This window comes from Cyrtonyx montezumae, unplaced genomic scaffold (genome assembly GCF_038088225.1).
Source record: "Cyrtonyx montezumae isolate F1298 unplaced genomic scaffold, pur_monq_1.0 scaffold_3, whole genome shotgun sequence".
In the NCBI taxonomy this organism is placed as follows: domain Eukaryota; kingdom Metazoa; phylum Chordata; class Aves; order Galliformes; family Odontophoridae; genus Cyrtonyx; species Cyrtonyx montezumae.
In genome coordinates, this window is record NW_027072034.1 from 75,551,078 (window position 1) to 75,562,187 (window position 11,110).

The 11,110-nt window shown below is 40.5% G+C and overlaps 1 protein-coding gene across 1 annotated transcript; it reads right to left on the reverse strand.

Moving 5' to 3' along the window:
• Window positions 1–563: 563 nt before the first annotated feature.
• Window positions 564–9,306, reverse strand: LOC136052105 (OX-2 membrane glycoprotein-like). Its single transcript, XM_065741961.1, has 5 exons — window positions 9,240–9,306; window positions 8,152–8,478; window positions 7,279–7,545; window positions 6,161–6,274; window positions 564–612 (listed from the first exon to the last, which is right to left on the reverse strand). Exons 1-4 carry the CDS (start codon window positions 9,295–9,297, stop codon window positions 6,165–6,167), a joined length of 762 nt encoding a protein of 253 aa, XP_065598033.1. The 5' UTR covers window positions 9,298–9,306; the 3' UTR covers window positions 564–612; window positions 6,161–6,164.
• Between the last annotated feature and the right edge of the window lie 1,804 nt (window positions 9,307–11,110).

Genomic DNA, 11,110 nt, shown 5'->3' on the forward strand with positions numbered 1-11,110 from the left:
GATCCTACTGATCTCATACCAATATTTTTGGCAGATTTGGTGTGGTTTGAGACCTCCAGCAGATCTCTCTAGAGGTAGCTCAGCAATACAGCTGTTGATACATTCAGTGAGGAAAAAGAGTTTCATTAGCTAGAAAAGAAAGAAGAAAAGGTGATGACAGGAAGAAAGTGACCAATACTGAGTTGCAAAACATGAAACTGCAGAAAGCTATTAGTAAAATAATCCCCCCAGCTCTTTACTGAGAGCAGTTATGCACTGGAAGAGGATTCCCAAATTGCTCACAGCTTCCATGGGAAGAAGGCAAATACATTTGCAGACTAGCAGTACCAGGAGTGGCACAAGCAGAGCAGATATTGTCTGGCAGCAGCAGAAGAGCAAACTGAGCATTCCCTCTGATCCTTTTCCTTGTGATGTAGTGTTTAGATCAGATATCAAGCATCACACTAGCCTTTCAGCAACATACATGCTGTCTAGAGAGCTCAGCGCTTTAGTTCCGATGCATTTCCCTCTTATTGCTGCTACTTTCCAGTCATGCAAGTCTCTGCTTTTAGTGTTGACTTCAGAATGCTAGGCTGTAATGGTCCAGAAGATGAATGGAAATCCTCTGCAATCCTAGAAAACAAAGAAAAAGATGAAAAAGGATGAACTACAGTGGTTCAGAATAAGTATGGCTTGAGATTTTTTTACTTGCATCACTTGGAAATTTAATATAGGACCTTGAAAGTAAGTGGAGAACTGCCACACCCTTTTATGGATGGACTACATTCACACCTAAGTGCAAGGTCTTTGCATGACTAAACAAGAGAAAGATAAGAAGGCATTTCCAAACAAGACACAGGGAGTACAACATGAAAAATTTCCAGGATTTATACTAATCTATTTGCATATTACACGAACAAATTACTGGAATAAAAAAAAAAAAACATTCCCTATTTCCTATGTATACAATTCCAAAAGAATAGGTCATTAAAAAAGTTAATTATTAAAAAGTTATTACACTTTTTTTTTTTTTTTTTTAATTAAACTAAGGCTATAAACACTCATTCAAACCATATTTCAGATTTTGCAAAATGTTTCCGGAGACAACTGTTAAAGGAGACAATAAACACATGCAATATAACAATGCTTGGAAAGAAAAAAAACACAATGGAAAAGACTACCAAATTACTTAGTTTTTAATGCACTGGTTTTATGCCTGGCCTACCATTTGCTTGACAAGTAATTCATTCCAAAAGGTAACAACAAGACCAGATAACATAGCAAGCTACTTTGAAAAACGATAACTAACAAATTTAGTGGAGATGTGAAATATAAAACCCCTGCCAACCTGGCTTTTTGTGTAGCAGATTAAGAAAGGTTTCCATCTCTTTGTCCAATATCTCTGTCTACAATTGAAGCACTTTTTTCCAAAAGGAAAAACATTTCAGAATTTGTAATTGATTCCCCAAGAACAAGACAGAAGCAGCCAGATGACCCTTCAAGTAGAGCACAGGAATGTTATTATCAGCCTTTTCAGATGTTGGCCATTCTCTGGTTATACACAACGCACTATTGTTTGGGAAAAAAAAAAAAAAAGAAGGAAGGAAGGAAGGACTGGGAAATTATTTTATGGGGAAATAAAAGCAGATATGGTGCATGGAGTAGACACTGTTAGACACCTAACAAAGGCCTCTGCAGAGGGAGGGCCGTTTTCAGTAGCACGTGCCTAAGCACCTCTCCTCCAGTGTGGCTGGGCATTTTGAGAGGTCTCCTTGCTCATGAATCTCTGCAAGGCAGAGCAACAAGTGTGCTCCTCCAGCAAAAGGAGGATGTTGCAGGAAAGCATGATGGGAAACAGAGAACACGAGCTCTCCTGCCCATCACTATAAAAGCAGGGAGCATTAAAACATGGGATGCTCTGAAAGCTCTCTGTATGAAGCAGGCTGGAAGGTACTGCTGGGCATGCTTTTGTAAACAGAGCAATTTTTAAAAGACTACAAAACAAGAGCAATGTCATGAAACCCAGCAGGCATCCTTCATTTCTGTTGTAAAATACTTGTGTGTGTGTGAAACCTTATGGGCAGTCACACAGGATGGCCCACAAATTACCCTTCTGCTGAAGTGTTTGATCGTTTGCACGGGCCCCTTTTTTTTTTTTTCCTTAAAGCTATTTAAGCCTTCTTAATTACTATGGGTTTTTTTAATGCTTTTTTTTGTGTGTGTGTGTGTGTGTGTGTGTGTGTGTGTGTGTGTTTAGTATTAAGAAGTGAAAAGGAATGAGGCTGTTGTAAATAAAAAAACTTTCAATTATACCACTCCATGCTTTTCCTGTTTTAAGAAGCTCAAAATAGGACAAATAGAATTCCTCACTCACAGTGAAGCCACAAGAGAGGGAACCAAGGCAACCTTGGAGGAACCTCCCCCATGGAACACCGCATCAGCCAGAGACCATTCACCTGGGTACAGCTGGCTATGCATCCTCTGAAAGGCTGATATTCAACTACCACTTCAAAAAAACAATTCAGAGAAGCCTCATAAGACTGACCTGTTAACTGCGTTATTCACAGCTATCAGGTCTGCCACTCATAAAAAAAAAACACCAAAAAAACAGAGCTGCAATTCAAAGTACACTGAACAAACAAGTCATACCAAACAAATGAGAACTTTCATAACCTTAAGCCAAAATAGCCTTTCCAAAAATGAATAAGTACTCAAGAATACTCCAAAAATAATAATTCTATTCATTGTAAACAGAAGCATGGCAGAAAAAAAATAGAAAGTTATTACAAGTGCTTGCCCCTGTAAAGTTTCCTGAATAACTGGAATCTACTGTACAAAACTTCAGTATTTCACAGCCTTCTTCACTCCCCTCAAATTTGAATTTTTATTAGTTATGTATTTATAGCTGACCAGCAAAGATGTTATTTGCAGCTGAACAGGGCTGAATTTGTATATTTTCAGCAACTCCTGTTCAGGGTAGTAAGTTCTTGTTGGTATTCTATATATATTTTCCCAGTGCTCTACAGATATTGTATAGCATTCCAGGCATATCAAAGCAAAACATCTCTTCAAAGTCTGTTAGCTGTGTTCTGACAAACATTTATCACAGAATTGTAGAATCAATGACCAAGGTTGGTACCACCCACCAACCCATCACCACACCCCCCTAACCATGTCCCTTCGTTCTGCATCCACAGTTGCTGAACACGTCCAGACACTGTGACTCCACCACCTCCCTGGACAGCCTGTGCCAATGCCTCACTACTCTTCCTGAAAAAAAAAAAATTCCTAATATCCACCTGGCACAAAACTAAGGCCATTTCCTCTTGTCCTGTCACTGTTACTTTCAGGCAGCTGTAGCAGGCAATAAGGTCTCCCCTGAGCCTCTTCTTCTCTAGGCTGAACAAACCCAGCTCCCTCAGCCGCTCCTTGTAAGGCCTGTGCTCCAAACCCCTCACCAGCTTCGCTGCCCTTGTCTTCCTTGTAGTGAGGGGACTAGTACTACTTCTGAAATGATCATTTTAACCCTTAAAGTAGATAACTGTATAAAAAATAAATTCCAAAACATTTCTATACAAAGGGAAACGTCAGTGTTTCAATTTCCAACCAGAGAAACTCATTGCCACGCTGAAGTTTTCTACAGAATGGGTTTTTTAAATCAGATCTAGTCTATTCCTCTATGACCTTTCATTTTTTCTTCTTCCAGGCCCTCTAATCTGCTCACCCTCTTAGGTCACATCATACCTTTCAATAATGAATTCCAAGAATTTTTGACCTGTTATTATAAGCCTTTTAAATACAAATATACTATTTGACCATTTCTGCACATGGCAAAACATACACTTATCACCCAACAGAACTCAATTTTTCCTACATGGGTAGCAATGCTAAAAGAAAAAACAACAATGCTGGTATCTACATGCATAAGTGAAACATCTTCCCAAGAAAATCACAAATCTCTAGAGAACTCTTTGCATGGAATTTAATTCCCCAGGAGCCTGCCAGCTCCTGAGAACTGACTGTAAAGCTTCAGCTGGCTGGGCTAAACCAAGAGCATCTTGCAGGTCTAGAAAAAAAACGTTGAAGAAAACGTATAGTTTGAGATATGTATGAGGTTCCACTTGGAATGTTTTCAAAGAGAACCAAACCACACATGTACTCTGTAACTGGTACCTAAGGCAAGTATCTGAGGGATGGGACATCATCTTCGAGCTTCAGCTCTTTGCTCTATTCTCAAGCGTCTGCCATGGGAGAAAGGAGAAAACAAAAACAAAAGCAAAGCAGAAAAAAAAAGAAAAAAACCAGCTGTACTCTCAACAGCAGAAAGAGAAAGGAGAAACTTCTACAGAGTCCCCAGCCACACTGATTAAAAAGTCAGCATTCCAGTGAAAAAAAAAAAAAAAGGGCATCTTGATAAAATCAGAAAGGCTTTGCTTTTTATCCAGTGCAAAATGAAAAGAAGCATTGAAGCCCCAGAGAACGGCCACAGACACCAGCATCCTCCAGACCATGCTACTTTAGCTCTCAGCTAGGCTGTTAGAAGTGTTCTCAGAAGCATGTGTGTAGGTACTATTCCTCATTCCAAAAGGATCAGAGGATAATAAAGGACAAAAAGTAGAAAAAGCTCTCTGTAAGATGCTACTGTCTTTCACTGGAATCTTTGTGCTTTAAGGAACATAAACACAATCTACCAGAATTAAAAAAACAAGCCAGTGCAAAAACAGACTAAAGCCTGAAGTGAGCTCTTGAGATTTGAGGTAAGGATATGGACTAGATTTCCTCATTGCAATATGGTAGTTGTGAGTGGTAAAGCACTCTAAACTAAGAATCATACATTAAAAGATTAGAGAATTCCAGCTCCACTGTGTCGCGTTCTAGCACTATAGTTAACCAAACCCATCATAAATGAGAAAGAACACTAATAAATGAAGATCCCAAATCTTGATTCAGATGATAAATGCTAGAACAACCAGATTGCATCCACTGCTAAATGCTGCTGAAGTAAACGTCCCCTCTGGTACGCAGCAGAGGGTATAGGGCATGGGGAACCTGTGCTGAAGCTAGTCATGCTGCCTGCTGCAGTGGTCCTCTTACATGTCACCACTGGAACCACGGAGGCAACTGCTAATATCCAAGGGCCAAAAAACACACCAGGAGGTAAATTAACAATTTTAGCTTCATCTAAACACAAACGACCTGGTCCAGCTCAGAAATCTTTGACGTACTCATGCTACAGCCACATTATAAGAGTGCAGTTCTCTATGCGGTGCATGCAACAAGGTGGCCTCGCACAGCAGAGGTCTCTGTCCCATCACTCCCTAATCTACTCCAGAGGGTGACCACAGACCTCTGTCATGTCACCCTGCCTCAGTGTGTCTCCTCCTAGGTCTGCTTTATACAAGCTCATTGGTGCTTGTAAGGGGTGTTTTAGAACAGAGATACACCTCTCCTACAAGCATCCCATCTTTTCTTTCTGATCCCTTAAAAACAGAACCAAAATACAAAATCAACTCATTGTCCTTTCATTCCCTCTTCTGAATTGTTCATAGGAATGATGTAGAGCTCACACACCTAGTACAACTTCTTAGTTGTAAAAAAAAAAACAAACACTCATTTCTCTTTTTTCCCCCTCAGTGAAGTTTTGTGTGTGTGATGGTAGCAGATATACTAGGTTACCCCCTTCCCCACAGTAAATACCATAGGTCCAGGTCCACCATACGCACATGATATTCCTGGAAACAGCTCTTTAACTTATACCACATTATCATTATGAAGCAAGTGTATAAACATTCAGGAATGAACTGAGTTAATGAATGCTGGCTTCTGAAAGCATCTTTAAATATAAGCATCTTTAAATATACTCATAGAATTTAAAACCAAGCACAGCACTCTGATCTTATGATGCAAAAGCAGAACTAGCAATGATCATTGAATTCATATAATTTTTGAGGTCTTCTGAAGACTGCATTGTTCCTCAGTGGTAAAAGTGCAAAACAGCTCTTGAAATTACATGCAACTTGCACTACAGGCAAATTTGATTAAACCATAAACATGTTGTAACATTTAGCAATATGACCACCCATTCTCCTTAACAATAGCTCAGCAAAGTTCCAGTCTTCCCTGCTGACAGCAATACCTTATTATTCCTCTATAAAAAGCACTGGTTTCCACAGTGACTCACCAGTTCAATTCTTCTTACATATCTTCTTCCTCCAATGCAGTACAATCAGAACCAGAACCAAGATGACAAGTGAAATAGTCACAGCAATAGCCAGCCCCAAGAATCTGAATCCCTCTTTTGTGAAGAATGAGAATTTAAAAAAGGGAAGAAAAACAAAAAAATAAAAGCTAATTCATCCAAGAAATGATGAATATACTTGCCCATTGCTTCCCAGAAAATACCAGTTGGAATAAATACACAAGAGGAATATAATCTCCTAACATTTTCTTCTGTATATCCAGAATGAGGTTTTCTTTGTAAAATAAAAGATATTGCTTTAGTTGTTAAACATATAATGCTGCTACAAAGGATAAAATAACTTTCAGAAAAGAAGGCAGATGTGTTTTAATACCCAGGAGAAGTTCCAAACAACATTCTAGTGTAAATGTCCCTCTCCAAGTCAAATGTCAGCCACATGGTCTGACTATCATTAATCATAATAACAACATGTAGCCCTAATTCAGTGCTCAGTGATAACAGTGAGAAAACTTACTGAACTAAAAGTTATTCAAACCAAGCAAAAAGTATCAAGTCTTTTAACACAGCTAGGTTGAGCTATTCACTTGATTTTCTCCTCTAAACTATGAAAGATTGCTAAATCAACAAGCTATTGCTGGACTTTTCACTCTCCTAGCGGGGCATAACAGCAATACCTGTTTTCTGCTTGCAAAGGTACACATTTTTAAAAGGACAAAACAATAATAATTGTATTCAAGACAGGGCAAAAAAAATTATTATTATTCTGCAATTAGTGCCACTTGGAATTAAGGACTAATTTCATTATGAAATTTCTGAGAGAAGATTTTAAAACTGCTATGTTATTCTTCACTATTTCCCATATGACAACAATACCTCATGTTTAATTAACCTCTGGTTAACTGTCACTAATAGAGAATTTGTTATTAATTTCAAAACTTCCACTTTGTTTATTAAGCCACCCACAGCGCAGAGTAGGGTTCCCTTCCTCCTCCTCTGGCATGCAGTCACTTCACTCCCTCTTTCCCAGCACACTCCTATCCAACCACACAATATACAGAGGCCAAGGGAACACTAACAAGGGCCTTATCTCAATCACCTACTTTTTTTCATACTTATGGGCAACTCCATTTCTTCATTCTCGTTGCTTACTCTGCAGGTCAAGTCCTCCTCGCTGATGTTCTGAGAGTTGGAGACATTCAGTTTACTGGTGATGGACACAACCCCATTTTCATACGTGAACTTCTCCTGTGTAGGAGTATAATTGAACACACTGTTCCAGCTGATGGTGGGCTCCGGGAGGCCAACAGCGCTACACGTGGCTATCAGGTGACCTTCTGAAATGTTGTAGTGGATAGATGCGTTGAGACCTTCCGAGACACAAACAAAACTATCCATCACCACAAAGAGCACCTGCCAGCAGCAGTAATGGCAGATGAACCATTATCAATGGGAGCTGGCTGGATTCTCACACTGCCCCACAGCACAGTAACACTGTTGGGCCACCATCCCCAAGCCTCAACACTCCCCCTCTCACACTGAAATGATATACCCCAAGGTTTCATCTTACCTGAAATTTGCAATGATTTAAAAAAGACTTTTTTTTTGCCCTTTCTCTTCTCCTAACAGCTAATCCCCCAGGGCAGGGCAGCTCACAGCACTGGGGGTGTAACCAGTATCAAAAGGAACCTGCAGCAGTATTAGCCTACTCACATTCCAGATGGGACTGCTTAGGGCCTACGAAGATTCCACTCCTCACTTTTTAGCTGTTGCTCACAGAATAGCAAATAAGGCCAAAGCCACCACAATAGGCTTGAATACAACAACAAAAAGTCTTGCTCACAGCCTACTTCTTAACCATCCCCCACAGAGGTTATACGCCCACCACTGCAGTTTTTAAGACCTCTTAAAGAAATGCTGCGGGTGAGAAAACCCCTCTCTTTCTACTGGACACATATCCTTGCAGAGACTCTCACCATAGACTTGTAGACAGGAACGTCCCGAAAAGGAGCCATAAGGGAAGGTGTTGAACAAGCACAAGTAACACCCTGTGTCACTTATTCTTGTGCTCCAGAAAGTGATGCTTGTGTAGTTGAGCATTAGGCTGGTGAAATTCATCCGGTCTTGGTAGGGCTTCTGAATCTTCACTCCAGCTGACTCACTGTATGTAGCTATGTTACTCTGTGATTTCACAGAGTCTTTCTGCCACGTCACTTGCACGACATCCTTGAGCTCTGTCAGCACACAACTGAGAGTCACGCTGTCACCCACCTTCACCATTCTTTGCTCAGTCTGCGTAACCACTGCAACAATGTGAAATAGTGAAACGGGCAAATATTAAAAACATGCAGAAATCTGACAATTCTAAGCCTCGGATTACCACAGACTTCACAATGCCATTGGCTAAAGCATTATTTCTATGTTGGCTTCCTCTGCCCAAAAGCCCTCCTCCTGCGACATCCCAGAGATCAAATTATGTTGATTTACACCGCCTGTTTCCTTTCAAACTACATAAAGAGATGTATCTATTTTTGTATCCATCCCTGTACATTCCCACCTCAGTTTCATTATGCCAACTCACATCTTCCCAGCCTCAGTGGAGTCATGAACAATTTTTACTTCCTTAAAGCCAGGGGAAGATTGAATTCACAAAGTGCTTGCAAATCTGTTCTCAGAGAACAGAAGAGTAAATCCAGCTGAAGACCATTTCTGGACTCCATAGCTCTGGAGTTTGTGGTGTATTTGAGAGAAAATAAAAGAAAGAAATTTGTAATTTGTTCTAGAGAAGAAGATCCCATATGGGAAGCTTTGAACTCTAGTGAACAAAGGAATCCAGTGCCAGATATGAGATGCTGTATGTCCCAAACTCCAATTGCTGTTTCAGAAGATCTTATGCCACATTTTCTAGCTCCAAACTTATGGCTCAGCTATCCAGTGTGCATCAAACAGAAACAGTGATCTGTATTTCATGTATTTTTGCCCTTTACTCTGACCGGTGAAAGCTTAGCAGTCAGAAACCAATTCTCCAACCCTTTTTTGGCAGATTTCAGGAAGTTTAACTTACCTTTTGCCTTTCCAAGCATAACACAAAACAGACTCAAAAACAGGGCTTGGAAAGTCATTTTTGAAGAGACCACCTGCTTCACCTGAAGAAAGATAACGAGAGGTGAATGACTTAATAATAGATTAGCTTATGGTGTGAATGGTAATGGTTGCTTTGTCATTTAAGAAAAACAAACATGCTGGGTAGATGAGAAGTCTTCCAGATTCTATTGTGCAGAGATATAGATGAGGTCACGGTGTAAAAAACTGCCAAGTAAAAGTGATAAAGGTGTTAACTTACTAGACTGCTCCTTAAAGGGTCACGTTTATGGACAGAATTGCAAACAGGTTTACTCTTTGATTTAGCTCATGGATAAACTGGTACATGTAGAACAAAAGATGTAATGGGGACATGCTTTTGAAAGCTTGGTGCTTGCAGCTCAGAGACCAGCACAAGCTGGTAAAAGATTCACTGCATCTCATCATGTAGAAAGGTCTGCCAAAAAAAGTCACTCACAGCAGAAAGCAACCAGAAAAAGAAAGCTGAGATCTCCCTTCAGACACACCCAGACAATTATTTTGCTCCACAACCATGCACACAGCCATGTTCTATCCATTATCATGTTATCCATCCAAGGATGTTGTAGCACTGTGTTGAGAGGAGAGCTATGCAGTGCGCTCAGCAGCTTGACCTGGAGCGTGACACATTTGTCCTACAGAGCTCATGAGATCAAGGCATACGTTAACAACTTCAACTGCATGAAATCGGGAAACTGTGTGGAATATGGCACCTCCTACACATGAACATATTTCTGAGGAGGGGGAGGGACAAAACCAAGGTTGCATTGCTGCTGTCAGTGGAGAGCTTTTGACTTGTTCCTATCATTTCCATCAGGTAATATTGCCACAATACAACTGAACTGTGGATCTGCCTGGAACTGTAGTTGGTGTCATGGAGTGTCTTCTATCAAGAACACAAACAAGTTCCAACTTCTGTAAGATTTTCATAACATGCAAAAAACAGGGAAACTAAAGATTTTCTATGTTATCATATGACTTTAAAAAAGGTAGCCCAATGCATAAATAAACAAATGAAAAAGAGACAACATTCTATTTAAGGACAAATTCCCTGCATTTCCAACCCACTGCGTTAACAGACCAAGTTTAGTTTGTAAAAATGACTGAATGGTGATATCAAGTTCTGTAAAATCAAGAAATCAGAAACAAGCTGACTGTGTCAGCAAACAGTCTTAATGGATAACATATTTGCCATGAGATAGAGCACATTCAGATACTTGAACACACCCTTAAGATGTTCAGATATTCCTAAAATCATGTAAAAAACAGCAAATCAGAGAGAAAACTTGTAAAAATCACAGAATACCCTGAGTTAGAAGAGATTTGTAACAATCAACGAGTCCAGCTCCCAGCTCCACACAGCACCAGCCAAAATCCAAACCCTGTCTGAGAGCAGCATCCAAATGCCCCATGAGCTTCAACACTTGGGCTGTGCCCACTGCCCTGGGCATCCCGTGCCATTCCCACCGCCCTGTGGTGCAGGCCCTGTCCCTAACCCCCAGCTGCCCCTCCCCTGACACAGCCCCACACCGTTCCCTCGGACGTTTATAAGCACAAAAAGAAGTGCCGCGCGTGCAGGAAAGCCACTTTTCAGTAAAATTCACCTACCTCTTTTGCTTTGGTACCTGGTAAAGTCATTAACATGCCATTGTTCCTATTCAGTGTAACCACGAGACACAATGAGAAACCAGCGTACTGCACATCTCTTCTGGGTCACAAAAAGCCCCTTTTGGTCACATGCCCATCCAAGCACGGAAGCACGAGACTCACCCCAACTTATACCCACCTGCACCTGTTTCCCTGCAGCCACGCTCC

Excerpts from the sequence above, each read along its gene's own strand:
- LOC136052105 (XM_065741961.1), bottom strand. The coding sequence starts at position 9,297 with ATGACTTTCCAAGCCCTGTTTTTGAGTCTGTTTTGTGTTATGCTTGGA. Across the intron at positions 7,546-8,151 it reads TTCCTGTCTACAAGTCTATG|GTCTCAACGCATCTATCCAC; the intron begins GTGAGAGTCTCT and ends GTGTCTCGGAAG. Across the intron at positions 6,275-7,278 it reads GCCCATAAGTATGAAAAAAA|AGGGATTCAGATTCTTGGGG; the intron begins GTAGGTGATTGA and ends TCTTCACAAAAG.